General features: G+C 42.1%; 8 protein-coding genes across 11 annotated transcripts in view; 5 read left to right on the top strand and 3 right to left on the bottom strand.

The window, feature by feature from the left end:
* Positions 1 to 158: 158 nt before the first annotated feature.
* Positions 159 to 4,287, bottom strand: LOC122618544 (succinate--CoA ligase [ADP/GDP-forming] subunit alpha, mitochondrial). Its single transcript, XM_043795060.1, has 4 exons — positions 4,132 to 4,287; positions 1,610 to 2,058; positions 845 to 1,129; positions 159 to 782 (listed from the first exon to the last, which is right to left on the bottom strand). The coding sequence occupies exons 1-4, from the start codon at positions 4,166 to 4,168 to the stop codon at positions 567 to 569; spliced, it is 987 nt and encodes a 328-aa protein (XP_043650995.1). The 5' UTR covers positions 4,169 to 4,287; the 3' UTR covers positions 159 to 566.
* On the top strand, positions 2,326 to 2,823 carry LOC122618548 (accessory gland protein Acp63F). Its single transcript, XM_043795065.1, has 3 exons — positions 2,326 to 2,415; positions 2,478 to 2,633; positions 2,695 to 2,823. Exons 1-3 carry the CDS (start codon positions 2,388 to 2,390, stop codon positions 2,754 to 2,756), a joined length of 246 nt encoding a protein of 81 aa, XP_043651000.1. The 5' UTR covers positions 2,326 to 2,387; the 3' UTR covers positions 2,757 to 2,823.
* On the top strand, positions 2,845 to 3,469 carry LOC122618547 (accessory gland protein Acp63F-like). The gene is made up of 3 exons (XM_043795064.1): positions 2,845 to 3,022; positions 3,082 to 3,243; positions 3,306 to 3,469. The coding sequence occupies exons 1-3, from the start codon at positions 2,992 to 2,994 to the stop codon at positions 3,365 to 3,367; spliced, it is 255 nt and encodes an 84-aa protein (XP_043650999.1). The 5' UTR covers positions 2,845 to 2,991; the 3' UTR covers positions 3,368 to 3,469.
* A 157-nt stretch (positions 4,288 to 4,444) lies between the features above and the next one.
* Positions 4,445 to 7,201, bottom strand: LOC122618542 (GPI mannosyltransferase 3). 2 transcript variants are annotated; one of them, XM_043795059.1, is made up of 6 exons: positions 6,985 to 7,201; positions 6,728 to 6,926; positions 5,991 to 6,458; positions 5,352 to 5,933; positions 5,052 to 5,295; positions 4,445 to 4,961 (listed from the first exon to the last, which is right to left on the bottom strand). In XM_043795059.1, exons 2-6 carry the CDS (start codon positions 6,853 to 6,855, stop codon positions 4,800 to 4,802), a joined length of 1,584 nt encoding a protein of 527 aa, XP_043650994.1. In that variant the 5' UTR covers positions 6,856 to 6,926; positions 6,985 to 7,201; the 3' UTR covers positions 4,445 to 4,799. The 2 variants fall into 2 exon arrangements, with proteins under 2 accessions (XP_043650994.1, XP_043650993.1); XM_043795058.1 differs by having other exon boundaries at positions 4,445 to 5,295.
* A 170-nt stretch (positions 7,202 to 7,371) lies between these two features.
* Positions 7,372 to 8,052, top strand: LOC122618546 (mpv17-like protein 2). Its single transcript, XM_043795063.1, has one exon. The coding sequence runs from the start codon at positions 7,404 to 7,406 to the stop codon at positions 8,025 to 8,027; it is 624 nt and encodes a 207-aa protein (XP_043650998.1). The 5' UTR covers positions 7,372 to 7,403; the 3' UTR covers positions 8,028 to 8,052.
* Positions 8,053 to 8,145: 93 nt separating this feature from the next.
* LOC122618545 (mpv17-like protein 2) lies at positions 8,146 to 9,245 on the top strand. Its single transcript, XM_043795061.1, has one exon. The coding sequence runs from the start codon at positions 8,265 to 8,267 to the stop codon at positions 9,084 to 9,086; it is 822 nt and encodes a 273-aa protein (XP_043650996.1). The 5' UTR covers positions 8,146 to 8,264; the 3' UTR covers positions 9,087 to 9,245.
* A 289-nt stretch (positions 9,246 to 9,534) lies between these two features.
* Positions 9,535 to 11,724, bottom strand: LOC122618541 (integrator complex subunit 10). The gene is made up of 3 exons (XM_043795057.1): positions 11,416 to 11,724; positions 10,319 to 11,363; positions 9,535 to 10,262 (listed from the first exon to the last, which is right to left on the bottom strand). The coding sequence occupies exons 1-3, from the start codon at positions 11,613 to 11,615 to the stop codon at positions 9,612 to 9,614; spliced, it is 1,896 nt and encodes a 631-aa protein (XP_043650992.1). The 5' UTR covers positions 11,616 to 11,724; the 3' UTR covers positions 9,535 to 9,611.
* A 278-nt stretch (positions 11,725 to 12,002) lies between these two features.
* Positions 12,003 to 27,660, top strand: part of LOC122618010 (protein nutcracker) — a 94,585-nt gene continuing 78,927 nt past the window's right edge. The window contains exons 1-2 of one of the 3 annotated variants that reach the window (XM_043794127.1): positions 12,003 to 12,634; positions 15,031 to 15,171. In XM_043794127.1, the coding sequence (XP_043650062.1) occupies positions 12,493 to 12,634; positions 15,031 to 15,171 (283 nt within the window). In that variant the 5' untranslated portion in view covers positions 12,003 to 12,492. Of the gene's footprint in view, positions 12,635 to 13,821; positions 14,725 to 15,030; positions 15,172 to 27,660 lie in introns of those variants that run through there. The other 2 variants (XM_043794128.1, XM_043794134.1) reach the window with 2 other exon arrangements.

A 27,660-nucleotide genomic window follows, 5' to 3' on the forward strand; every position in this document is an offset into this window, starting at 1 on the left:
TTTTTTATATATAATTTTTTTCCTTATTTGTTGTTGAAAAAGAGGTACCTGACCCGACTTATTTATTCATCAAATGCATTTCACCTTTTATTTTGATAAAAAAAATTTTAAAATTTAAAAATGCCTTTGAAGAATAAGAAATAACAAGTCTTGCATACTTAAGGACCTCGTTCCGCACATCTATCCGGTTTCTATGCATATTTATTACACATTCAGATACAATTCACATTGATATTTCGAGCAGGTATTTAAAATTAAGGCAAAATTCTGTTCGCAACACAAACAATGAGCCGAGTGCAATAACAATTACAAATCTTCGTTTTGGTGCGAGTTATTTTAGTTCAACTTGGTGGTACGGCAGTAGTTAACTTAATTCTTGGAATACATGTCACAATTCAACGCCTTTCGTTTCTCTCTAGTAATTTTTCACAATAATTTATTTGGGTTCGCTCGAATTCAATTTCGATTTTCGACACTTTTAGCTTAACTTTAGGTTCATCATCATGAGTTTGCGTATACGCTTTGTTCGGCGTACGGATTCCGGTTTGGTTATGGCCTTTAATTATTTACACTAACTCCAGACGCTTCATCTCCTTGAAGAGCTCGTGGCCCATTTTGGCAGGACTCCTGGTCACAATGACGCCGGCCTTCTCCAGGGCGGCGATCTTGTCGTTGGCGCCTCCCTTTCCACCGGAAATGATGGCTCCAGCGTGACCCATACGACGGCCGGGTGGCGCCGACACACCGGCAATAAACGAGACCACAGGCTTGGCCTTGATTCCCTGTAAAAGGATATAAACACATGTAGTAATAGAAAGGATTGATCTGGAATGGCTGCTCCTACCGAATTGTACTCGGTGAGGTAGTCGGCTGCCTTCTCCTCGGCCACGCCTCCAATCTCGCCGATCAGAATGATGCCCTTGGTCTCGGGATCCTTGAGGAAGACCTCCAGGCAGTCGATGAAGTCGGTTCCGTTGAACGGATCGCCTCCAATGCCCACGCAGAGGGTCTGGCCCAGGCCTACCTCTGTGGTCTGGTGCACGGCCTCGTAGGTCAGGGTTCCCGAGCGGGAGACCACGCCAATCTTGCCGCGCTTGTGGATGTGACCCGGCATGATGCCGATCTTGCACTGCAATCAGAAAAGCATAGTACGAGATTATACAGTTGGCCTAATTTTAAATTAAACTTATATATATTCTTCCATCAAACTGTTGTTGTTATTGACCCACAAATTGATGAGGGAAAAATTTTCATAAGATTACCACAAAGCACTTTAAGTAAAGTGGGTAATGACTAAAAAGTGGATTTCGTTTATGTTGCCTTCTTGAAGTTTGTGACGCATACAGAGATAAGCGTCATAAATGCTTATAAATTAACTAGCTCATAGGGTTCCATCATTTTAAGGTGCAAGGTTCAATGCATAAATTTAGAGGTGTGTCAATAGAGGCCTGTTTGTACATTAATAATAAGCAAAGTGAAAACTGAATATAAAACAGATACGAGTATAGTTCACCGCGGACGTCATACCAAGAGATAAGGAAAACACCAGATGAGCGTGGACTTTGCCCTCTGGCGAAGCTTATCACTGAAACACTGAAGATGTACGAACCTGTTCGGGGGCGATGATTCCCGGGCAGTTGGGGCCCACCAATCGCGACTTGCTCTGGCTGATGAGGGCGTGCTTCACCTTCACCATGTCGTGCTGCGGCACACCCTCCGTGATGCAGACGATCAGGGGGATCTCCGCCTCCAGGGCCTCGATGATGGCGGCCGCAGCGCCCGGTGGTGGCACATAGATGACGGTGGCATGTGGATCGGTGGCCTTCTTGGCCTCCGCCACCGAAGCGAAGACGGGCAGTCCCAGATGCTGGGTGCCACCCTTCTTGGGGGAAATGCCGCCGACCAACTTGGTGCCGTACTCCAGAGCCTGTTGGCTGTGGAACGTACCCTGTTTGCCGGTGAATCCCTGGCAGATCACCCGCGAATCGCCGTTCAGCTTCAGGTTGCCGCGTGTCTTGTTGTACTGCGAATTGCAGCGCACTCCGGCCACAAAGCCATCTGAAAAGGATATAAAATTAAAATAGCATAAATAAAATGGCAGAGGAAGGAGAGACAGGTGGGTAATACTACATCAAAGCTTTAGTACTTTAGAATTGTTCTTCCTAAGAAAGTGAAAAGCTTTATAGTAATTACATTTATTTGAGTAGATTAAAAAATAAGGGAAAATAAGTGAAAGCTAATTTGCTCGATTGTTATTTATTAATTTGTCACATCTCACATCACATATATAATTGATTTTTAAAGGTAAATGGTAGAATTTCCGGTACTCATGCCGTTGATCTATTTAAGTTCGGTTTATTCCTTCAGAATGGCAGTCGCTTAGCAAGATGCAACCTATCCTCGTTTTTATTCTGGGTGAGTTTTAGAACTTCTGTAGCACAACCACTAAAAATATTATATTTTTCTACCACCTTTAGTCATGTTAACTGTGCAAATCGAGAGTAAATGCAATAGTTTCGTCACACTACAATTAGATCCTCACTGTGGAATATTTTCTGATTGTGTCATGAATGGTGCCAATCCAGGTGTCCTGAGAGTTAAATCTTGTAAGCGCATAGAAAAAGGAAAATCAGGTTGGTGCAATCAGCATAATATATTTGCCCTTTGACAAACTTAATCGATCTATTCGTTTAGGACTCATCCGAATGAAATCGGGAAAATGTGACCCTAATGCACCCCGTTGCACCGATGAATAGTATCATAATTTCATTTTTCATTTAATACCATGACGTACACCAGTAAATATATATATATTTTAACTTTTCTGGTACATTTTCCTATATATACACTTATACATACTTCAATTAGAAGTTAGTTAGTTACAAGTTTTTAATCCAAAATTTTCCAGTAACTCTCCGAGGAGCTTTTAAAGCATTAAAGTATATCTAAAATAATTAGTCTTTGTGCGAATTTCAAAGCGTATACACCATTATGAAGGTTTTGGCTTACATATTTTTTCTGAGTAAGTTTCTATACAAAGAACAGCAAATTGATGAGTTATAAACTATTCGACAACTGCAGCTATGAATACATTCGAGACTACGAGTGGAAAAAGTGCCTGCGTCGGATATATTAAGCCTAGAAATCCTTACTGCGGAATTGCCGCTAATTGTTACTACCAAGGCGCGAGTCTCTTGCACCTTGGACAAGAGCAGTGTAAACTTCATGAACTAGGAAGACCTGGTAGGTTATTCCACTTAACTCATTTAGTTCGCTCAACCTTAGTTACGTACACACATATCCAGCATTTCTGAAATTCCAGGCCGGAAAGTGTCCCAGCGACAAGCCCAAATGCAAGAAAACTTAATGAAGGAAAAACTGCAAGCATTTTCACTTCACTTTCTTTGGGTATCTTTTATAGAAATTTGTATGTTACTTTTAAAAAACAAAACCGAACCTAGAACTTAGATCCGCTGTCTTTTCTTATTTCTGTATTATAACTTTTGGTGGCCTTGACATTTGTAGAAAGATGTCACGCCGGCTACTTTTATCGCTGTAAATATGAAATTGTTCGGTAATTACTAGCTAAACTTTATAAAGCTTGCAGTATTTTCGTAATATTTCATCTCATTTGGAACTTTGATTCATCCTTTAAATTGGAAGATATACTCAGTATATCTTTTTAAACTGTTCAATTTACAGTATAAATAAATGCAGTGGTCTTCTGAGGGAGGACCCACTGTACTATTAATACAGAATATCAATTACGAAGAAAGGTAATGATTGTGATCGCCAGAGCGGTGTTCCACTGTATTTGTTGCCGAAAAAACGGTTGTTTGTACGATGGGTCACATGCAAGCGAACCTTGAACACAACCCCCGCACACCCCCTCCGCAACAGAGGGGCACCACTTCCACTTTTTCGAAGCCACGTATCTGCGGATCTGCAAATTGAGCCGATTATTAATCCCAAAGGTAGCCGACTAATCAGCAGATCCGTCGCAACGACAGGTGCCCCCTAATTGTTCGTCCATTGGCTCATTGTGTGCCGTAAATCCGTCGAAGTTATATAATTTATTATGCTATTGGGGTATACGGCGTGTGTTAGGCAACCGATATGGGGAATACGCACCTCGCACTTTCAGCAGCGCCCTCATTGAAGCAGCCATATTATCTCTGTGTGGTGGTTGTGCGATAAAAACAGCTTTACTTAATTAAAACGCGTTTAATTAATGCAGTGCGAAATCGGCCGAATAGTGCTGGGTTAACCACTGCGATGGTATCGATAGCGCGACTGCAATGGCTTACGACACACCATCGATATTTCAGCAGCGATAGTATGGGGAAACTACAATCGGGGTATTCCCCCAATCGATTAAACTGTTGAACAGTTACTTTCGAAAAAGTTATAAACATTAATAAATTAAAATTTAAACAAAATCAAATGTAATTCTACTCCACTGAACCTTTATTTCGAGAACTTAAAGAAAGGACAGCTCAAGCGTTGTTTGGACTACGTAAAATATATTGCCTCTTGTTAGACTGTTTGCGTCTAAATACTCAGATGGCTTATACATTATCAACTAGCACGAAGTACACAAAATGCGCCTACGAATATCTACTGATTACTTTCGATTTTCTGTTCTCCTCGCGCGACAACGTTTTAAAAACTTTTGCTAAGGCCAAAAATGGATACAAAATATATGCCTTTGTATCTATCAGTTAATATCAAATTTGTCATTGCTTCTTTCTTTTGAACGGAGGGCTGCGGTGGGGGGTTCTTATCTTTTGCTCTATCATCTAATTGAACAGATTTTCGTTCTCATTGGCCATGACGAGATCCTCTAGCGGCGGATGATCGTGGACATCCGGTTCCTTCTGCTGTTGATTAAATGCATTCTCCTCGCCCTTCTTTAAGCGCTGGTAAACCAAAATGGAACGACCTGTGCGCGGTTGGCGATGCTGCAATAGAGAAGCAAGATTAGGTGACTGGGCGCCCAGTGCCTCCGACCACTGGTCCACCAGAGCCTGCGAGCCCTCCAGCCGGGTTACCTCTGCGTGCTCGATGCGATGGAGCAGCCGGTAGTTGCGGAGGAACACGCTGATGTTCTCGGCCAGCGGATCGAACATAACCACATGCGTGGGCAAAGCGGTGAGCGGATGCACGGGAATGTGCGAGTTGATCCAGTGCACGGGGTCCTCAAAGAAGCGGTCGGCCTCGTCCTTATACTGCTCCTTCTTTTCCAGGTTCGGTTCGCAGGTCAAAAAACGCATGGTGACATTCTGGTGGATGTGACTAACGAAAAAGAATCATTAAACCATTCAAGGAATGTAAAGTCCAAATCTGCTTACCTGTAATATGGTGTGGAGTGGCAAGGCATTAGGAAGAGAATATTCGCCTGGTGCTCGCGTTCATCCCTGTATTCCTGAGCAATCTCCCTCAACTTGGGCATCAGTTCAATGGGGCCCTTCTGGTGCACTGTGCTCAAATACCAGGCGGGCAGAACATTGCCCACGAGGATTACCAATGCGGTGGTCCACAGCATTGTGCTTGAGGCTTTGGCGCTCCAGCGGGATAGAACATCTGTGATGACGTACAAGCAGAGCGGCAGAAGCGAGGACACAAATCGGAACTCCTTGTGCTCCACTGCACTCAGAACCACCAGAGTCAGAAAGATGGTGATCAGGAGTTGCTTGCTAACCGGATACTTCTCCGACTTCCTCACAGTTTCCATCACACCGAAGATGAAGGGCAAGGTGTTGATGCCCAGGACTGTGGGCAATCCCACGCTGAAGTACCAGTGCCAAGGATGTGAGCCATAGAAGCTGCCGATGTTGTTGAATACGTTGTACTTGAGGAACTCGTACGGTGTCACTATCAATTGGCCATGCCAGTAGGTATCGATGGCTATTCCAAGCCCAGCAACGAGTAAACTGAGATGTACATAGGATTAATGTAAAGTCACTGATGTCTATCGTTTAATATCTTACCCGATGAGCACAAATCGCTTCAGGATCAGCTCCAGCACATTCTGGCGACTCTTGCGCAGATGATACAAGGACAATGGGAGCCAAATGACAGCTGCCGTGGGTCTCAGGAAGCAGCAGATGGCAGCTGGCCACAGATAAGCAGTGGATTCGCCATACCAGGGGAAGTAGCTCAAGGCAATCGTTGTCAGGGAGGCCTCCAATGTATTAGCCAGAGTTCGCGAGCCCGTGTAGAACCAGAACCAGGGCACCAGAATCAAAAACAGCGCCCACTTTCGCTTGCCCGTCCACACAAAGAAGCGATAATCAGAGTAGGCCGACAGCAGAGCCTGGAGAATCCTTGGCAGAACAACCAGAAGGTGGGCACTATCCAATTGCAGGAGGGCCAGGATTTTATAGAGTCCTGCGATCAGCAGGGGGTACACATAGCTGCGAATGCCCTGAACCCATTCCCAAGTCAGGTAGCCATAGCTAAAATAGAGAACATGTGAGTTAGGTAGAGAAATTACACTATGGTTCACCGGATTTTGTTTCAAGAATTCATTTTGATTGAAGAAATGTATGATGATAAGAGACAATTTCAACAGCTATTGTACCAATGGACAATTATCAGTGAAAATATTCATCTAGACTGTACTGGACACTGAAACTGAGTGTGCGAACTGTGTACTACGAATTTCTAATCAAAATCAACACTCTTTTATAAAGATAAAGACTGAAATTCCAGAAATTGAACCTACCCAAAGGTTAGTTTGTGGGCCACCTCCAAACTCTGCCAATATTCATCCGGAACGTAATAAGTTTGGACCACGAAAACGGAGGCCAAGCGCACGGCCAAAATCAGAAGAAACACGTAGAGCAGCCTCATTATAAAAACGCTGCGTTGGTCCAAAAACGCAAAACTGTCGTCACCCGGAAAACCGGATGGCTTTCTGTCACCTGGAGGAGAAAAGTATTTAATACACGATTCTAGGCGTTTTATCAGGCCGGTCCTAACCTTAAATAGTTGCGTGTGTTGGTGGTTTACCAACCGGACGGATTTGATTGGAAATTGCGATGGGTTTTAGCCACCAATATAAATATTTTCGGCAAAATAGGCGGCTAAAAATAACGCGAAAACGGTGGAAAGCAGAACCGAAAGAGGGCAGTGTGGCCAGAGCGGGTCTTTGGCGAAAAAATTATCTCATCGGCGTATATCGGTTAGGGTTGTAAAGTGTTTGAGTATTGAACATCAAATTTTAATCTTTCATGTAATTTGTAATTTTGCTGTTTTCTTGCACTGATCATTGTTTTATTAAATATTATTCAATAAATCAAAAAACCAGGTCCGTCAATGTCAGAACGACAAAAATTACAAGTTTTTTAATCAAACAAGTCAACCATCACAAGAGCAAAACAAGATCGGATGGGATCACGATGTTTAGCTGGACTCGGCTGGCCAATCCGCTGAGGATGGGCTTCCAGTTCGTAACCGTTTTCTCGACAAGCTCCCAAATTCCACCGAATGCCAAATTCTGGTCGAAAGCGTTCGGAAAGTACCTGTTGCTGACAAATACCGTCGGATCAGGACTGCTCGTCGCCATCGGAGATGCAGTTGCCCAGCAGTACGAGGAATTTGGTGAAAAGAAAGACTTTGACTACTCTCGCTCAGGATGCATGATGATTACGGGGTTGGTGATTGGTCCGGTTCAGCACAGTTTCTATCTGCTGCTGGACAGGCTGCTATCGGACACTGGTCGATGGGGTGTCCGGCATAAGATACTCGCGGATCAGTTGATCATGTCGCCCACTTATATTTTCCTGTTCTTTTACGTCAGCAGCTTGCTGGGTGGGAGAACTTTTGCGGAGTGCAATGGCGAGCTGGTCGAGAAGTTCCTTTACACGTGGATGTTGGACTGCTGCTTCTGGCCGGGTCTGCAGTATCTTAACTTTCGCTTTCTTAAGTCCCTCTACCGCGTGATATTCGTCAATGTGGCCAATTGCGTGTACGTCGTCCTGCTCTCCCATATAAAGTACGGCTTTTCCAACCATGATACATAGTTATTACGCGTTTTTAATGGCAATTAAAATGGAAGCGAACTGCTAAATCTCATAAAACGCATTTTAAAAGTGATAACAAATATAATCGATTTTAAGCTTGCAGATACAGTAGATGGTCAGTCAAAAAAGTGCCATCCCCAATCAGCTGCCAGTTTAACGTCAAAACAATCGAGTCTTTCGTAACGTAAATCAAAAACACACGGGACTACAGTAGTCACTAAATTGCAGTGGCTGCGAATGATGTTGGGCATTCGCTGCCTGCGCCAGTGCTACGGTCTCCGAAACCCGCCAGTTCCGTGGACACAGAAAATCCATGGCTCCATCCATGTCCGCAGAGACTACGCGGCTCTGTGCCGGATGCGAACCCAGGTAGTGGGCCACCAAAAGTACGGATTTCGTTTAAGCCACGGCAAAGGGGAAACGGAAGGTGGAACCCTGAGTTTCATGCTGCTGAGATGGACGAAAATCGCGTGGAGCAACATGTTCGGAAAGTATCTGCTCGTGACGAACGTGGTGGGTTCCGGACTGCTGATGGTCGTGGGCGATGTGATAGCCCAGGAGTACGAGTACAGGCGGGGATTGCGGCACCAGGATCGCTTTGATACGGATCGCATGTACAGGATGTTTGTGGCTGGTGCGCTGCAGGGACCGCTGCACCACTACGTGTATAACTGGATGGACAGGATAATGCCCGCTCGTACCTTGAAGAATATCTTCAAGAAGATCCTGATCGACCAGCTGTTCATGTCGCCCGCCTGCATCATCATTTTCTTCTATTCCCTTTGCTATCTGGAGCGGCAAACGCTGGAGGCCACAAATCAGGAGCTGATCTCGAAGTTCCCGTATGTGTACATGCTGGATTGGATGACCTGGCCGGCGGCACAGTACCTGAACTTTCGCTATCTAGACACCAAATACCGGGTGACCTTCGTCAATGTGTGCACGGCTGTGTATAATGTGCTCATGTCCTACATGAAGCACGATTTCGGGGTTCACTTACCACTGGAGGGGGAGTTAGTTGAGTCTTCCGAGAAGACCTTATTACCTCCAAGTTCATAGACGAATCCCGAAGCCCAGGAAGCTGTTTAATACACGACGACCACCGCGGAAGATGTGTGATATTGATAGGAATCCAAATTGAATAGTTATTGTGCACACGAGTGTTATTATGTAAAAATGAGGCTCTTAAAACCAATAAATATGTATAAATATTATAAATATTTAGTACACATCTGATCCTATAACAGAAATGTTAAGGCAAAGCAATTGCTAGTCGATAAATTATATTTATTATACGCAAATTACCTTAAAAATACGTTTTAATGTTATGCCTATGACTAAATCGAAACATATCAAATGCAACCAACCTTTAACTATGTTATCAGCAGATAAAATAAATATTTGTTTAATTGATAAGCAAATTACAGTCTAGACTTTGTATGTTCAAACGTGTGAACTTAAATATAATAGTCATACATATTAACAAGTGGAAACCAAACACAATGTGTAAAATAGTTGGATAATTGTATTGATTTTGTAATATTGATATTGTATAAATGTTACCCCCTCGTTAGATTAATGTGCTCACTTAATCACAATCGTCTCCACGGGCTGGCTGATTCCAAAGATATGTTGCGCCAGCATCAAATGTTCCTGGCTAATGAAATTCGCCAGCAAAGTGATAACATTCTCATTGCAGCGGGCAATCTGCTGTCGTGTGATCGACCTAAATTCATCGCGGGCTCCTTTGTCCGCTCCACGGGTTCCTATCCGTCGGCTTTGGGAACCGCCAGCTACAGTTGTGGCAGTAGGTGTGCCACTGGAAATTGGGGAGCTGGTCAACTCAAAGTTATCCTCCTGCTGCGAGTTCCAAATGTGCGAGAGCTCCTCAATCAACTCGATATTAATTATGTAGGTGGATAGAGTGCGCAGATTGAACGATTTGCGTTGCTTGATCAAGTTAAATATCTGTTGAGTGAGCAGCACATCGTTGAGCAGATTCAGTTGCTGCAGCACTAGGAGATCGCCCAGTAATCGATCTGGACAGTTCGGTTCGTAAACCTTGCGACTGAGTCTGCTGATGATGGCTCCAACGCAATACTGCACCAACGCTGATCGAGTGAGGGGCAGAAAAACCATGTGCCTGTGACCCTTCAGCGACATATTTTCCAAAAGTTGGCCCTGGGTGGCGGGGAGTTCTGAGAGGATCTTCAAAATGCACTGGAAGCCTTGAAGCTGTGTGAGAGATTCATTAAAGTTAATCCATTTAAAATAATTTACTTTTAACTTACCGTCATGCTCCCCTGCATTAGATTAAGGCTCAGGATCTGCAGGCTCTGCACCAGGCTGCTCTGGGTGGTCATGTCCGCCATGAGCTTGTTGGCCTCATCTCGATGTCCGAAATATATGGCCAAGTCGAAGAGGAACCTGGATATCCAAGGCGCCAAGGGAAGAGCCAGCATAAGTTGACTGAAGTCCCTTTGGAATTGATCCGTATTGAGCAATTGCCAGCACTGGGCTGCATGCAAGAAGGCTTTGGATAACTCCGGACTTATGGTCGTAGTCAGGGAGAATTTTGGTGGCTCCATGCTGGGCACTTCGGAGCCATCACCTTCCGGGGACCATTCCATGAATCCCTCTACCAAAACATGACTTACATCGGCATCCTCAATCCTTAACTTGCAATTTCGTATATAACCATGCAGGGAGTAAATGAACAAGGTGGTGGCATAAAACAAAACCTGGGAGCTGCCCGCAGGACTTCCGGAAAGTATGTCCACCAGTTTTTCCCAGTAGACGTTCTGGTTGACATGTTTGCTGAAGGGTAAAAAGGGCTCCCAGCCCATCATCTGTCCGCAGATCATCAGGACTTTGAAGATGTTCTTCCAGGCATCCGCCGTATCCGAATCATCCATGATTTGCCGCAGATAAAACTCCAAGGAACTGGTATATAGTCTGCAGGCCAGATTTGGCGAAAGTTCTGGTGGTTTATTCTGGATCATGGGCAAAACCTCCTCCACCAGAATCCTCTGATAGAGATCCGGTTCCGTTTTCATGCCCTCAGCCAGCATTTCCAGCAGTCGGGGAGCCTGAGTTATGGCCGATTTGGGAAACTTGTTGAACATCAGTATATAGATATAGACGCGCTCCAGATTATCGCCACTGTGGTTAATGGTGTGCATGAAGATGTTGTGCTGAACCTCGGGAGTAAGGTGCTTATACATTTTCACATAGAACTCGTGTTCCGGCGTAGTTTCATTCTCATTTCTGAGGGCATTTGTTAGCGCATTGATCTCCTGCCACAGCTCCGTGTGTTGATTCGGGAAATTGGAGGCTCTAGAAATGTGAAACATATAGTAACTGAATAGGTATGTTATTATCTACTCACATAAGGCTGAAACACTTTGCTGCCTCCTCGTAATTTTGACCATCGCGTTCCAGAAGGTAAGCCTCGTATTGCAGATTGAATGCGTTTGGATATAGAGTTTTAGCCGTGATAATCCAGGCCATGGCCGCGCAAGGATCGCTTTTTCTGAGTCTTTGCGCCTCCTTGACCATGTACAACTCATTTTCCTCGTGGCTCGGCATGTTTCTTAAGGTATTTCTTCTGTTTTTATTAAATTTCTTCTAGTTTCAACAAAAACAAACCATTTAGCCGGCTATTGGAAAGCCATTTGCCAACACTGGCCATATATTGCTATTAGTGCTGCCAACTATTGGAACTGAAATCTAGCTAGAGGGTTTAATTATTAAAAAATTATAAAAAAAAAGTTTCTCAGCAATTAAATTTTTTTAGTGAGTTTTAGGTTGAATGCTTATTCTATTCTAACCTAAATCGCATTTTCTTTTAGGCTTTATAAGTTCGATAATTTGGTATTGTAATTTTCCGCTGTAAAATAGCTAAATAGAAAACGCAGCTCCCGGCTCATCTGCAATCGATAAGTATTGTGTAGCACCGGCGGTAGTGTTGCATAGCGGCTGCCTGCCAGCTGATTGTTCGCAAAATGAACAATGGTATTTTCGCGAATTTTTGTACATTTCTGTGATTTTTGCTCCCACAAAATCGTAGATTATATTAAGCTTAATACGTATGAAACGGGCTGTTGCGTCTACCTATGAAATATGTGTGACTAACAACGTTTTCTAGAAAATGCCTGCCAACGCGTCGTTTTGCTTTGTTTTTGTTGCGTGAATACTAGAGCTTTGGATATTTATTTAGAAATTCGCCATCTCTTGTAAATATGATAAATATTTTTGTAACTCAAGTGCCACATCTGCCGAAATAAGATAAAATTGTGATTTCCCCTATTAGTTTGCCGGGCCCACTTCAAAGCTCTATAAATTCGAGTGCATAAAACGCAGTATGCCCCATTTTCCGATTGTCATTGGGAAAACGGACAATGACAGTCGAATTAATAATTTAAATCAAATCGTTTCGCACAAAATTCGTACGTGAGTAGCTGAAATGTCAGATGCTAAATCCGAAATTGAGGGCTTTTTAGCCTGTCCCACGACATCGGGCGAACAACAACAAACACAACAACAGCAGCAGCAGCTAAATGAGCAGCAAGTGGTTGCCACAAAGGACATCAAAGCTCCCGATCAGGGTAAGTAATGCCAAAAGGAAGGGAATTCCTATAAAATAGTTCTAGAAACATAGTAACTTCGGGTAAGACCACCATTAAGTAATTGATAAATGGCCTGCTGCTCCCATTTTACCTTTGTTTACTCGTAATCTACACTATTTATTAATGTCTTAGCACTTATCACTTATCACAAGTTGCTTACCGATGAACAAAGCAAAGAAAACAAAATGTGAAAAAAAGATAAATAGTAACTAAACTATAAATTATATGCGAATAACCGTCGTTCATTTGTATCTCTTAGTTTTCTTTATTTTAAAATAATCTTTATTATTAGTTTAGAGCATCACTGATTCTTAGTAGCTAGTCCTATTCTAAAATAGATATTATTTAAAACACATCACTGAACAATAGATACCCATAAATCATAAAAAACATAGAAACAAGACAACAAACACTAGTTCATGCATTATGCTAATAACAATATGCTCACCTCTTAAATATTTTTTAACAAATTATTGGAACCTGTTTCGATTGTTAATTTATAGAGTATATGGTCATCCTTTATCCACGAAATACGTACATATGTACATATATCTATTAACTCACTATACTTTGTATTATTTTGTATTCTTTCTTAACTTGAATAAAGTTCCTTACACTTGTATCCCAAGATCGGCGACTCTTTTCGATGAATCATCCAGATAACAATGAATGTACCATAAATTTCAAAAAACCTGTTTTATTATTTTGTAAATTTGCTTCAGACCGCAAAGAAAATAAATTTGAGTCTATATGAATTTGTATTTGTTCAGTCCTAGATTAAACAAACTTACACAAGTGCACTAATAAATTGTTTATGTAGATACAAGAAAATACACATATATAATTTTATTTACCAATTATTTCTGACTTCTTAGTGATTTGTTAAATTTTTGATTTATATTTGAATGCAAGTGTGTATTTATTATCAAGTTTTATATCCATCTAAATGTAATCGCGAGTTTTGAGTTTTCTTCTGTGTCACATATTTTGTAGTGCTAAAATGTATTGTATATAACCACCAGTTTGAGTTGTTGTTTCCCAAATCCGCACACAGCAGGTTAGTTGCTGCAATTTTCAATATTCTCCTAACCAAAAGCACACACAACTTCACTAATCATGTCCTTGAGATTCCGTTTAAAGTTAAATATAAATAAAACTCGTTGCAGTTGCGAAAAAGCAGCGACAGCGTTTGATACATGAGAAGAGCGCCCAGGAGCCGGATCCCTTGATCCTGGAGCATGCCACACGGGAATCGGTGCCGCAGCACATGGAGAAGCTACTCAAGCAGTATCAGGAGAACCGAAGAATGCCGGCTGCCGAGTGGCTGCACTTGCTGACTTACCTGGTGGCCCTGGAGTGCGGCTTTGTGGAGGAGGAGACATTTGCCCAGAAGCGACACCTCATTGAGCCCGTTCCATCATTTAGCAGCTTCCATGCCCTGAACGTGCGCCTCCTGAGCGAACAACCCGCCCAGTATGATGTGTGCTTCAATGACACCGCGTACCTGATGCGTCTGAGGACCCTGTTGGATAAGCATGCACCCGAGGAGACTTCCCTGGTGGCTGCCCTCCAGTCCCGTCTGATGGCCATCACGCTGGGGGACCAGCTCATGGTCACCCTATCCCCAGCACCGCCTTCGAAGCAGCCTGGCTACAGCATCAGCCTGCCCATCGGACGCTATGTGCTCAATATTCAGGCGAAGAACAAGCCCATTTATCATCGCTTTCGGAAGCTGGACGAGCTCTCCTATCAGCTCAAGCAGCATGTGTTCCAGCCCATGCGATCGCAGCAACTAATGCAGATGGAGAAGAAGCTACAGCCATCGCTGTTGGGCCTGCCCGATGAATTGTACTTCGAGATCTTCAGATATCTCGACAAAAGCCAACTGAATGTGGTGGCCAAGGTCAATAGACAACTATACTTCTACAGCAAGGAAATGGAACGAAAAAGGAAGAGGGGCGGCAGGAGCTGAGCTTCCTCTCGTGTTGTAATCGAAACCGATGTAATTTCCATGAAATTTATTCGATAATGGTTTTGGCTTTTAATAAATGTCAAGTGGTGGATACAGATTCTCGTAATAGTCAGTAATAATATTTAAAAACCCTTTTTATGGGTTAATCTTAAGTTTTGAAGTAAGCATGGTATTGACTACAATGAAATTCTTATATGTTTTATAACATGTTTTAATTTCTAAGATGGGTTATTACAATAAATTACCTTTCAAATTTAAACGAAATGGAACGTGTTTTATTTATTTAAATTTTTTTCTTGTAAACAAAGATCTGATTTGGCTTTGAAATCATACTTTGCACATTTATCCTCATCGCATGCATTTTTGGTTTTCTTTTTCGTATTGAAACGCACATCGTCAGCAGCAAGGATAATGGTGGAGCCTCCGACGCCCTCGGCTGATTCCTGCAGCTCCTTCGACATCTTTGAGCCACCTGCCACGCCCCTGGACTCCATAAGCATCAAGAGCAGTGCCAGCAGCTACCTCTACGATCGTGATATTACAGGTGAGTTGCGTCCACGTATCCTCGCCACCTGTTCGTCGGCATTTCAACCCCCTTTTGTGGCCGAAAAGAGGGGTACACGCCCCTAAACGAGTCGGCCCTCAACCACAGAAGTGCAGAATGCGAAACAAGCGGCTCCAGCAGCCAAAAACACGCGCCGAGATTGTCGCATCCACAACTCCCAGTGCCCCCAAATGCCCCAAAAAGCCCCGAGCCCCAAGCCCCAAGCCCCAATCCCGTTCTCGTCGGCTTCGAATCTCCAACCTCACAAGCCCACTTCGATTTTTTATGCGCACGCAAAATCAACAAAACCCACGCGAGCAAAGCGGCACCCCTATAACCCCTATGTGTGTGCTACATCTTTATACACTGAGAGAAAGCCATGGAAAGCGAATGAAATTTGTAAGATTACAGACATTTCAATTCGTTTGTAACTTAAACATTTCCGAGAGCGTAAACTTTTGTTTCCTGGAATCGTAACCTATCCATGCTTTTCCCATGAGTTTCTCACAGTGCACACCCCTTGGCCTCCTCGCCTTTTCGGTTTTCCTGGCGGATGGCATCCACAATTTGGTTTTTCTCCCTCAGCAGCGGGATGCTTGCTGCTCGGCGCTGGGCTCCTATTTCGTGTTTATATTACGATATCGACTTTCTCGAGCCGAGCCTTATCACTAAAATAAAATGAAATCAAACTGAAATGAAGAGAGTGAGCCGAGTTTGGCGAAATTCCCCTGTTGCAAACGCTAGGTTTTCGGATTCCCGTGGCTCCTGTCGAAATTATCTGGCTACAACTTTATCAAAATAACGAAAAAACAGTGACAAATGCATAAATAAATTATGGCAAAGGCAAACAAAGCGAATCATATCCCGTTCGGCTGGTGCTCTCGCAAGTATTTTTAAACCAGAGTCGTGTCTCCTGAAAAAGCTCCGGAAAAACGAGAGAAGCTTTCCATCGAGCTGCTCTTGAGCAGTTACTCTGCATTTTCCAGGAGCAGCTGTTTTCCCCAGCCACCTCCCCTCATTCATACGCCCACAATCCGGTCGAATGGTTGGGTGAATGAACCCACAAATGTGGGTTTCGCACAGTGGTCATACAGAACTGAAATCATTGGAGTCACGCTTGTAAAGTCAATGGTTGTTGCAATAAAGAAAGTTCTAATGCAACATATCCGTTTTGCACTGATAAGATTCATTTAAAAACTGGTTTTCTCCGGGTATTTGCAATAAAAATTGTATTGCCTTGATGATTTGCCCATGTTTTTATTGGTTAATAAAAGACAATCTTATCGCGCATGAAAGCGTTAAAAAATTTGGAATTTCATAAACGACAGAAATATTTTCGCTTATTTTTAGTTTGTTTTAAAAATTTAGGGTTTTCAGCTTTTCTTCAACATAGAACTAAATTGAGTTACAAGCGAGTCTGGGCACACTGTTTCCTCAACTGCGATGCTAAACTGTGCCAAATTCTTAGTCGCTGTTGTTGCTGCTCCTTTCCATCCTCGTTCTCCTGCCGTGTGGGTGGGCCAGTAACGGTAAACAGCAAAGAGGAATCAAGGAGAGTTGGCAAAACATACGCTTCACCTCTTTTCCCCTCTTTCTTTTGGGATGCAAGCGCAAGCAGAGGCCACTTTTCTAAGCACCAGCAGATGCAACTCTGTCTCGCTCACTCATGGTCACACTGGAAAAAAATAAACAAAGTTTGCTCTGGGTTTCTGTTCAGTAAATGGTAAAATAAACTTATCACCCGTACTTAGTACTGAATTTCTAAAGAACTACTATTTTAAGCACTTTAAATATTTAAAACTCCTATTAAAACGTATGATTTTGAGTCAAAATCCTGAGGAACTTGTATGTGGATGCTCAGATGGACCCGATTGTTTGCTATCTGTGCTTTTCGTCTCTCGCAGACTCCCGATTTCCTCCGCAACACTCTACTCGCAACTCGCTCTCTCGGCTGATTGCGCTTTTGGCCAGCCAGCCAGTCAGCCAGCCAGCTTTTCCGCAGGATAACAAAGCTCGGCGCAATCAGTCGTCGTACTTTGGCCCAGCGTCTCTGGTCGGAAAAGCGGGACTTTTCACCCGGGAGAGAGTGTCGCGAGTCCTCGCTCTCGCCCAGATACCGTTAGAACCTGTTCGAACTAGGTCCTTTAGTGACATACATATGCGTCGCATCCTTCGCCATCGCCATCGCGTCCGTGTGCTTTGTGTGCTTTGTGCTCCGTGTTTTCATAAATATAAATAAATAAGTCCTGTTGGGTACGGAACTTACTACCAACGCACAACAGCTGATTATTTTAGATCTACGCTGGAGATTTTTATAAACACTTTCGAGTGGCTTTGAGTGGCTGCCAGGCGACCTTGACATCGCAGTCAATGGTCTAGTTACCATTTGCATTATCTTTGACTCGCACAAATCATCCTTAAATCAGCTGGATTATTTTAAGTATATTAAATGTTCACTTTTAAGGAAGACGAAAAGGAGTTACTTCCCTACGACTTAACTTAAATTTTGTAAACCATGTTTTTGAATTGAATTAGCAGAGATTTTGTAACACCGTCGCTAGAATATATATACATATATTCTTAAGAATATGGAATAACAATTCCAGCGACCTAAACGCAATGGCCTAGTGGCACTTTTGAACTGTACAAGACTACAAAGGAGCAGCCTCAAGCTGGATTACAGCAGCGATAGCAACGGACCCTGGGAGAAGCAGCAGCAGAACCCAAATCCGCAAAATCCCCACTCGGAGAAGGACAACAATGCCAGGACCAATGAGCAGCTGCAGCAGGACTTGCTGCAACAGTTGCAGCAGCAATTCCAGATGGCAGCGGTGCAACAGCAGCAGCAGCATCAGCAGCACCAGCGACAGTTGCTGCAGCACCAGCACTCCCATCCGCCCTTCCAAGCCCCCCCGCAGCACCAGCACGCACAGCAGCCGCATCAGACATTGCAGCAGCAGCCGCATCAGGTGGCACAGCAGCAGCACCAGGCAATGCAGCAGCAACAGCACCAGCAGCAACAACAGCAGCAGCAACGCTTGCACCACTCGCACCACCCACCGCTGCAGCACCACCTGTCGCTGGGTGGCTACCAGCAGCTGCAGCTGCAGATGCAGGCCACCAGGAATCAGTACTCCACGCCGCAGCACCACTATCGCAATGCAACCACCGCTGCTGCCGCAGCAGCAACAACTGCGAATGCAGCCACCATTAGACGCCGCACTTTGAGTCATGTATCGCGCTCCTACTCCCTGGGCACCGCGGCGGCCAATGCTGCAGCATCCGCAGCAGCAGCCGCAGCAGCAGCAGCAGCCGCATCAGCAGCAGCCACAACAGCAACATCGTCGGCGAGTAGCAATAATCAACTGAGTATCCACAAAACGGGCATCATGGTCGCCGCGTCGCGCTGTCGAAGTCCCATAATGCTGTGCCACAGTCACAGCGACGGCGAGTTTCCACTGTACCGAGGTGAGTCCACAGGCGAGTGCCCACTGTGCAGAGGAGAGTCGTTTGTATTGCCGTGCGTTCCCAGGTGGATTGACGAACATTTTGATAGCTTAATTAGCCGCTGTCATTGTGTGTCACTCGCATGTGCGGAGTGCAACAGTTGACGGCATCGGAAAATGGGATGAGGTGGGAAATGAGATGAAAATGGTATGAAAGTGGTACGAAAGTGGGGGCATTTTCCGGGCTCCATTGTGTCCTGTAATGCTAGCTGCTCGATTGTTGTGTGCGGGCCTTTTGGGGCTGCAGCGCGTATTGATTGATTACTTGGCAATGATTTATTAATTGGATTACTTCCATGCGGGCTCGCTTTCATAGTCGCCGTTTACGGTTTAATTAAATATTTTGCAAACCCATATAGATGCTTATTTTTATGAAACGAACCCTTAAATTGAATAATGAGTACGCTAATAGCGAAGTGCAAATTGTGATACCCATTTAAACGTAGCAAGGAGCTCATGCGATGTAATAAACTCAATTAGCAGCGTTTACTTTGATGCTACCCGGTTTATATACCCACTTAATTACTCAATTACCGTATCAAGCGATTCGATATAAAACGCCATCATTTCCTAATCCGCAACCTTAACAAGCTATATCGTACTTAATAGATTGATATTTATGACGCCAATTTGCTAAATTGAGTAAATCTCATTGAAAAGCATGGAGTTTTGCAAAAAAGATTGGCTTCACTCTGCTGCAATCAATGTCCTTTCATCTGCTCCTTTGGCTACACCCGATCCTGATTTTATGCATTTTTCCTGGTGATTTTTATGCTTTTCTTTGGCTTTTCCTCCTCCATTTCCACTTTTGTTTCGTTTGTCATTTGGTGCGAAACTTAATTAAATTACGACACTTCTTCGGCGGTTTTTTTCCCAGCATTTCCTGGCAAGTTCAAAGCGCAATGTGTCGCACATCCTGCCAAGGATTTCCCTTCCCTTCCTCTTTTTCTATTTTTATCGCTCTCCTTTTCGCCCACACAACACACACAAACACATTTGTTGACTGGTCTAATATGCTTTAAATGATGGAATCGATTTGGACACATTTGATGAGCTTGTTTCAGCGACGACATCTGCGAAAATTTTTCATGAGCCTGCACGGAAAATAAATTTAACAGCAGAAACGAAATCTTAAAAAAATCTGAGCAATTTAAAAATTGTTTCATCTTATTTTTTAAAGGTCTTCTGCCACTTTATATATATTATGCCAATAAAGATAGGCCATAGTTTATATTATATTTCTTTTGGCACTGGTTTTCCTCAGTGTAGAACATTTGCGGCTGTTCGTACGAAATAAAATTAGCAGACTGATGGTAAAACGGCATTGGGGGGGCAGACAAACTTTTCTGTGTCGTAAAATGTTGCAAGCAACGTTTACCCAAAAATTGATGCTACAAAAATTGATATCTCAAGTGGAAATCCATGCGCATTCTGTACCAAAACCTGCTGCTGTTCATATAAAATTTATGAGTTTCGTTCGACATCTTTGAAAAGTTTCATTTTTGGATTTGGTTGATTGTTTAAAAAATTATTGATTCGAATTTTATTGGGGGCCTGATTTATGTGGGATCCAGCAGCTGAAACGAATGGTTGGTTAATTATTCAGGCCGCATTTTTGGATTCACTTTTGACATGCATAAATTTCGATGAGTACGATTTGTTGTCAAGGGTTTTTAATATTCTAATATTTAATATTCTAGAATTTAAAAGAAAAAATAATAAATGATTTTAAGAAACATTTTATGATATTTACTGTAGTTTTGTAACAAAAACATATATTTATTTGTAATCCGCTCTTTGGTTCTATAGTTTTTAATATTCCTCTGGATTTTCTGGCTGAGTTAATGTTGACAAATATTGATAATATTTCATTACCATCTTCGATAGTTGTGTGCTGCTTTTTTCCCCTTATCCTTGTCAACAATTTTTGCAGTTGTGTTTGGTCCTTTTTCAATTTTTTGCTGTCAATATGGCGCCATTTATGACAAACTGCTCGATGATGGCGTCGACAGCTTCCTGGGCTTTAATCACAGCCAAGCAGGAACCCCCTCCTTGCCTACACTGAGAATAACTTATTCTGCATAAGCTGTTGGGTTCACCACCACTGATTTGTAAGCCAGCAACTTAATGGCGCTATTTATGGTAACACAACTAAAAAACTTTGGTTGATATTCAATAATTGTGGATATTGAAGTGTTAATGTTTAATTTAAAATTCCTTTTTCTAACTGATTTAAAGCACGAATGTAGAATATTAATTTTATGTTTTTTTTTTTAAATGTTTGCCAGTTTTGTTTCAGTGCACTGCATGGTGGATACTTAATGACTCCATGGCGTGTCTTTAGTGCTCGAGTTAATGTTTCGCGTATTGATTTCGCTCCCTTCGCCTGCAGCCCCAAGTCTCCCCCCTTTCGCCCAACTGCTTCTTGGCACTTCTCCCACGGAAAATGGGGGCGGTGGGGCTGGACGGAAAAGGGGGCGGGGCCGGGGCCGGGAGGACAGCATCCGCAGCAAGTTGGCCAAGTAATTAAGGTTCTTGTAGCGCTGCTGCCTCAATGGCTCCCCAAGTTACGTGCACGAAATCTAAATTTAATTTGCAACTTGTGCCAAAAACGTGGGAAAAAGAACAAAATTTAATAAAATATTTCAATGCAGCACGAGTTTTCCTTGTGGGCCTATTGACGTCATCAGCTCTAGCATGGGGATAAATAATGAAAAGGATGAAAATGAGGATAATTAATTGACCAGGAAAGAGATAAATGGATACTGTGGTATTACACGATTCTTCAATTACCCTTTTTTTACTATTTTAACAATGTTCTTCAATTACTTCGTTTAAGATACTATACAACTTTTTTAAGGAGTTTCACTATCTAAACTTTAACTTGATATAAAGTTTATTTGAGCTATTCAATTGAATTTGTTTGAAACGTGTCAAACTGAAAATAAACCCAAAAAAAAACACTTCCGGAGAAACATTTCCGATGAAGTTTAAATTTTGCCCGCAATTTAATTTCACTTACAAATATCCTTAGAAAATCAACTTAGCCGCCAAACTTTTCCTCTCCGAAATTGAGTTGCAAATTTCCTCGCTTTGGGCTGCCATTTTTCGTGCCATCTTCTAGGCGCTTCAAGTTGGCCAAGAAACAACTCAATTTGCGTTCGAATGCAGCTGTTTTGGACTTGGCACTTGGCCGTAGCATTTGGCATTGAATTAACGTCTTCTCTCCGCCAGTTTTCCTTTTTTGTGTGGTTTCACTTTTTGGCGAAAAAAGCGAGGAAAGCCCAGGGAAATTACCATAAAAATGCGCAGCTCTGTGTGAGATTATCTTTATTTGCAAAACGAGACAGAGACGGACAAATCAAATGTAAGTCCTTGAACCTACGCAAAATGTGCACCTCCCCCAAAACCTCATGGGTTTTCCCCGCAGTCACATCAGACTAAACAAAGGGCCGAGGGAAAACCCGAAAGAAAAACACAGCAGCAAAAAAAGGAAGACAAGTCAAAAGGTAACCAACAACAACGGAGACAACGCCAACCGCAAATGACCAACTTAAGCCTCAATTTGGGCTTTGGTCAAAAGGGAAAACATGCAAAAGATGGCCAAAAGTGGCTGGAGGGGGCGGAAAACAGCAGGCGGGGTAGGAAAACTGTGACCGCCTTGCTGGAAAATTGCCTGGCTTAAAAATTTAATACTGCTCGCTTATTTGAAAACAATCAAAGTGCCAGCTTTGTTGTTGATTTTCTGGGTGCACGGAAATAAAAAGAATTATCAACATTTTTACCTAACTTTATTTGCCATTGGTTTTATTTAATTTATGCAGTATACTGATCAAATTCATATATGGTTACTGTATATGTTTGTAATTGTTTATATAAAATGCACACAACATGTGCCGAAGCTCTGCTGTATTTTTCCCAGTGTCGCTGTTTACGGTTTTTCTCGTTTGGCTCGTCCGCTGTTATTTATTTATATTTTATTTGCTTGCCCCACTTACCTGACATCAACCCCTGTCCGCCGCATCCTTCCGACTTCCTTCCTGTCGTCCTTCCGCTGAATGTCCACCCCTCATACCCCGCATACCCCGCATTCAACTCATCTTCAGTGACAGAATTCCGGTCATGTGCTGCACATAATTGCATTCAAAGCTCTGGCAGGCAAACCCTCTGATTCCCCCCACTTCCCTTTTATTGAGTAGCGCGGTAAATGACAATATGAGCGGTTACTTATTACTTATACGCCATGTTGTCCATGCGGAAAGTTTCTCATGTAATTACAGCGCAGTTTGTTGTTGCGGCTGGTCAGGGAAAACAGAATTCTTTATGCAAACTTTTAGGTCACGCCATTCAGACATGGATCTGGCCAATGACAAGTTTCAGCAGCTCCGCAGTTGCGGGGAAAGTTTTGAAGAAATTAAAGTTTTCCAACAGAGGGAAAGGACATTTTTTGGAAAAACGTGGGATAAGTGTGCACTGAAAGTTGTTAGCATGTTAGTAATGTTAGTAAGTCATAATAAGTTGAAATGAAAATGCAGCATATTAAGAACTACCTTAAAAGTTTGTAGACTCGATTTTCCACTTTGAGCTTTTACCTGGAAAAAGACTTAAATTCAACTGTTGTTCGTACTTGTAACTTTTTCTAAATTGTGGTCATCTCATTCGATTTTTTCGTTGCCTTTTCCACTATTGATTTATGTGGTTTTATGTTTAGGTGCTCTATTCTTCTAAACGACCTTCTCTGCCCGTTTCTCTCTTTTTGTTGACTAACTAACAACCAACAATTCACTAAAAAGAAACTTTTGTTTTTGAGGCTTTTATGTAAATAAAGAAATAGTAGTTTAGTAAGTAATATTACTAAAATGCTACATTTGGCAAACAGTAGCATAAATATTTATGAGCAAAAACTTTAAAATACTTGAAAATGCATTAAAATTTGGGCTAAATAAAATCTGAAGATCTATATATATTATGAAAGGAAGAGTTTTGGTTACTCCTTATACTTATATTGGTATTATCTATACCAAGTTTTTCAATTTTCTTTTATTTTTCCCAGTACACTTTCCAACGAGCAGTGGTCATTGTGACAGTTTTGTTTTATTTTGACCGCGTTTGCGATTGCTTTTAGTTTTAGTTGAACGCGAACCTTTACCAACGACGGCTGAGTAAAGTGTTCAATTCTAAAAACGTAAAAGAAAATCAAATACACATATGTGAACTCAAATAAGTCAAATAAAAATCGATTATACGCCACGTTGAACGCGCTGAAAAGTAAAGATAAAATTGTGCCGCGGATTCAATTTAACGCCAGACTTGACTTTATCTTGCGTGTGCGATTTCTCACAGCAAACGAACAGATATACAGGGGGCAAAAAAGGATTTGTAGATAGCAGGAATTCACAGAGAAGCTGATGGAGTCAAGTGCCAATTGAGATGTCCTGTCGGCGCCAAACGATTTCCATTTCATCAGCACTTTGATTTGGGCCTGGCTAATAGGCCTGTATTATCCAACATTTTTTACTCCATTGGAAGGCTTCTTGGGCCAGAATGTTTCGCAAGCGAAAGCAGCAGCAGCTGAGATTGAAACAGCGTCCCGGCGACAGGAAGCGGAAATTGTTGTCCTGCATTTTTAACAGAGGTTGGCTTAAAACTGCTGTTCATTTCCACACTCACACTTCAGCCATGAATTTTTAATATTCCCCGGTAAAAAACACAAAACGAACGAGCAACTGTAGCCAGAATTCCTTATCCTTGCCGTGGAGGACTTAAATATGTTTTCAGTATAAAAAAAAGAAAAACGAAGCCGACCTTCCGAGGAAGGATAGCCCGCTGTAATCACTTGTTGAGTGCTTTGTTTCGTCCTTTTGTTCGTCCTGCTAATAGTCTGGCAATTAATTGCGTGTCTGCCTTGATTCCTCGCCTGCGGCCATCATTAATAAAGGGCGAAAATTGATAAGCGCTATGATTTAATAATAAATTGCAACCAGGGAAACCATTTACTTGGAATTTATTAAGCAAATTGCTTGGAGCCTTTGCAAAAATAAAATGAAACTGAGTTAAAATGTTGTTTAAACTGTTGTGCTTCAATTTGTATTTGAAAGGATACATTATATCAAAGAACAAAATTATTTAACCTAACTTACTTACAGCCATGTTTAAATATACATACTTACTGCCTTTTATAAACCAAATCATCTGAATTTGTAAAGCCTAATACTGACATTTATTTTAATTTGATTTGACGTGCATTTACATAATACAATGGCCACAAAAAACAACATTTCAAAAGCAAATTTTGCGTGGGCAGCCTAAAAAGCCCAAAAATGATAAAAAGCAGTGTCGCATACTCTTAAGTTTACAGGATAGTAATTAGCTATCTTCGGCTTCTTAGATAGCTGTGAAAAATGATTGGAAAATATAGAAAATCTTTTACTTTAGTTAGTTGAGGAAGTGCACCTGCTAGTCGCCACATGCCCAAGTTTCCCGAAAGGCTCATTTGATATTGCTATTTACCTGAGGGGCCCAAAGAAACACTTAACTTTATTTATCCTGAATTAGTCCAGCGTTTGCTCAGGCCACGAATTCCCTTTTATCTCATCACCTTGTTGCTCTTTTCTTCTCTTGCAGGTAAGTTTGACATTGATGGACTACGCAGTCTGGCAAGTCGAAGGATGTGCGATGTGTGAGGATAAGGAAGCTCCAAGGAGTGCGCCCCAAAAGTATGCAATGACTTTTGACATTCCCCTGTGTGTGTGTGTGTGTGTGTGTGTGCGTATGTGAAAAAGTTGTCGATGGTGGGCGGAAAATTCGGAAAAGCGCGGCGCGTGGGTTTTTCTTTGCCAAGTCGCCGCCTCCGCCAGCTTAACATTATCCGCCTCACGATGCAAATTAGATTTAGATTTTGAGAAAATTTCTCCTCCTTCTTCCATTTTTATATACACATCTTAAAGTTCGTGTTTTGGTTCAAAGGGAAAACGAATAGAAAACAAGTTTTTGGAGGTGGGCACCCTGCTGATGACAGACTTTTCCCGCTTTTCGTTTGCATTTCCTCTGTGCAAATATATACCGTGGTGTGTGGGGCTGGGAAAACAGTTTCTGTTTGTTCTTTGGGCGACAGAGTCCTAAGAAAACAATGGGAAATTAATGGCAAGTTAAGTGAAAAGTTGATTGCCGTTTTTATTTCTACTTGGTGGTAAATTATGCGGCCAATTTCAGCGGGAAACATTAAATGTTTAGGCTAAAATCTTCTAATTTATACTCAAGTTTCTTAATTTATATCGATTTTGGCTAAAATCTCCTAATTTATTCTTAACTTTCTTAATTTATAACGATTCTATATTTATTGGAAATACACTTTTATGAATTCAGTTAGCATTCTGCATTTCGTTTGCTTTTAAATTATGTAGGCATCTATTTATTGTATGTCTCTGCTGTTTTGATTTATGTGCCACTCGCTTATTTACATTATTTATGTTTCACCACATTATTCCACTGCCAGTAGAATGCCATCTTCTTGTTGGCCAATCAAGTGGAAAACAACATTAGCATGGACATTATTCAACGTTTAACCACATGCGGCCTTATCTAAATGCATTTATTCAGGATGTTGCACATATTTTTCATTTCGGGCCAATTTCCATATGCATTCCGATGCTCTTTTTTTGTTTTGTGACAGCACCACGGTGCACAATGCGCCTGAAAGTATGCTGCAAACGGCAACGCAGCAGCACACTAACACAAATGCATTATGCAAATGGAGACACTGAAGCTGACGTCTAAAAATGAGAAGTAGGAGTGCAAGGAGAAGAAGAAGGAGTAAGAGGAAAGGAGAAAGGGAAACGGAAATGGGCAGGGAAAGTGTGCGCCGGAAATGCAGGGCTGTGTGCTAAGGTGGCGGCGAGGAAAGTGAAACAGGAGCTCAAAGAAAGTCCTTGCCACTCCCTACACGCCGAAATATATACTTTTGTGACTCCAAAATATTTCAACACAATTTGCCTTAACATTCTGTGTTAGAAAATCTTCAAAAACTGTTTCAATAAATGAAACATTAATAGTTGCGGAAATATAGATCTTTAATCAATTTGAAATCACTTCTACAAAATCAAGTAAACTGCTACATAGAATAGAAAATTTAGATATTAAATGTTTCTGCAATATAAACATTTTTGAGCTTATGTTTACTACTCTTTTCTTCATGTTATTTTTATTTAAAGTATTATTTGATGGGCAATGTTCACATATGTGGGTGTTATTTTTTCGAGTGCACTCCACTTAACCCATTGCGTGCTTGGGACAACATAAGGCAACTTAGTTGCCATAATTTGCACATTTTAGCAGCGATGCAAATGCACGCCGACGCATGCCAGCGACAGTTGACCCCCGACCCCCGGTGACTCCTTCCCCTCACAGCATCCATTTGGTTTGCCCCCCTTGAGCCCGCAAAAACCGCCCAAAACGCCCCGTTTTGCCACATGAAACATGATATACGAGGCAACACGAATGTTTTTGATAGCTAACGGAAATTGCCAAGAAAACCAGCAGCAACGCCAGAAACAAATTCGTAAATATTTTAAAACACGCCTCTCTGCACCCACAAACGCTGTGCACTGAGCGAAAAGCTCTGATATAAGCTAATATATCATAAGACTGATTAAGAGTAAAGGATTATCATCAAAAGTGTAAATTTCTAAGAAGGAAAGTAGCTTTTATATATCTCTGTGGTGAATGCTTTGCAACCCAAATAAACAAAATGAAATCATTGGATTTTGGCTATTATAAGTTTTAATTTCTGTTGAATCATTTAACAAGTGTTTTTCTGCGAGTGTAGGGCCAATGCCACTCCCCATTTGCAGCCCCTTTTAATCTGCAGTTGCTCAAAGCAAATGACAGCAAATAGCTGGCCTTTGGTATGCGAATCTTTATCGGTTTTATCAGCTTTATTTGTTCATTAGGTCATCGTCGTCGTCGTCATCGGGTATTATCGTAG

Source organism: Drosophila teissieri, chromosome 3L, assembly GCF_016746235.2.
Source record: "Drosophila teissieri strain GT53w chromosome 3L, Prin_Dtei_1.1, whole genome shotgun sequence".
Taxonomy (NCBI): Eukaryota; Metazoa; Arthropoda; class Insecta; order Diptera; family Drosophilidae; genus Drosophila; species Drosophila teissieri.

Coding starts and splice junctions, on each gene's coding strand:
- LOC122618547 (XM_043795064.1), top strand. CDS start 2,992: ATGAAGGTTTTGGCTTACATATTTTTTCTGA. Junction 3,023..3,081: donor GGCTTACATATTTTTTCTGA/GTAAGTTTCTAT, acceptor CGACAACTGCAG/CTATGAATACATTCGAGACT. Junction 3,244..3,305: donor TCATGAACTAGGAAGACCTG/GTAGGTTATTCC, acceptor ACACATATCCAG/CATTTCTGAAATTCCAGGCC.
- LOC122618541 (XM_043795057.1), bottom strand. CDS start 11,615: ATGCCGAGCCACGAGGAAAATGAGTTGTACATGGTCAAGGAGGCGCAA. Junction 11,364..11,415: donor GCAAAGTGTTTCAGCCTTAT/GTGAGTAGATAA, acceptor TCACATTTCTAG/AGCCTCCAATTTCCCGAATC. Junction 10,263..10,318: donor TAATGCAGGGGAGCATGACG/GTAAGTTAAAAG, acceptor TCTCTCACACAG/CTTCAAGGCTTCCAGTGCAT.
- LOC122618545 (XM_043795061.1), top strand. CDS start 8,265: ATGATGTTGGGCATTCGCTGCCTGCGCCAGTGCTACGGTCTCCGAAAC.
- LOC122618546 (XM_043795063.1), top strand. CDS start 7,404: ATGTTTAGCTGGACTCGGCTGGCCAATCCGCTGAGGATGGGCTTCCAG.
- LOC122618542 (XM_043795058.1), bottom strand. CDS start 6,855: ATGAGGCTGCTCTACGTGTTTCTTCTGATTTTGGCCGTGCGCTTGGCC. Junction 6,459..6,727: donor GCCCACAAACTAACCTTTGG/GTAGGTTCAATT, acceptor TCTCTATTTTAG/CTATGGCTACCTGACTTGGG. Junction 5,296..5,351: donor CACTCCACACCATATTACAG/GTAAGCAGATTT, acceptor CTTTTTCGTTAG/TCACATCCACCAGAATGTCA.
- LOC122618544 (XM_043795060.1), bottom strand. CDS start 4,168: ATGGCTGCTTCAATGAGGGCGCTGCTGAAAGTGCGAG. Junction 1,130..1,609: donor GAATCATCGCCCCCGAACAG/GTTCGTACATCT, acceptor TTCTGATTGCAG/TGCAAGATCGGCATCATGCC. Junction 783..844: donor ACCTCACCGAGTACAATTCG/GTAGGAGCAGCC, acceptor ATCCTTTTACAG/GGAATCAAGGCCAAGCCTGT.
- LOC122618548 (XM_043795065.1), top strand. CDS start 2,388: ATGCAACCTATCCTCGTTTTTATTCTGG. Junction 2,416..2,477: donor TATCCTCGTTTTTATTCTGG/GTGAGTTTTAGA, acceptor TACCACCTTTAG/TCATGTTAACTGTGCAAATC. Junction 2,634..2,694: donor CATAGAAAAAGGAAAATCAG/GTTGGTGCAATC, acceptor CTATTCGTTTAG/GACTCATCCGAATGAAATCG.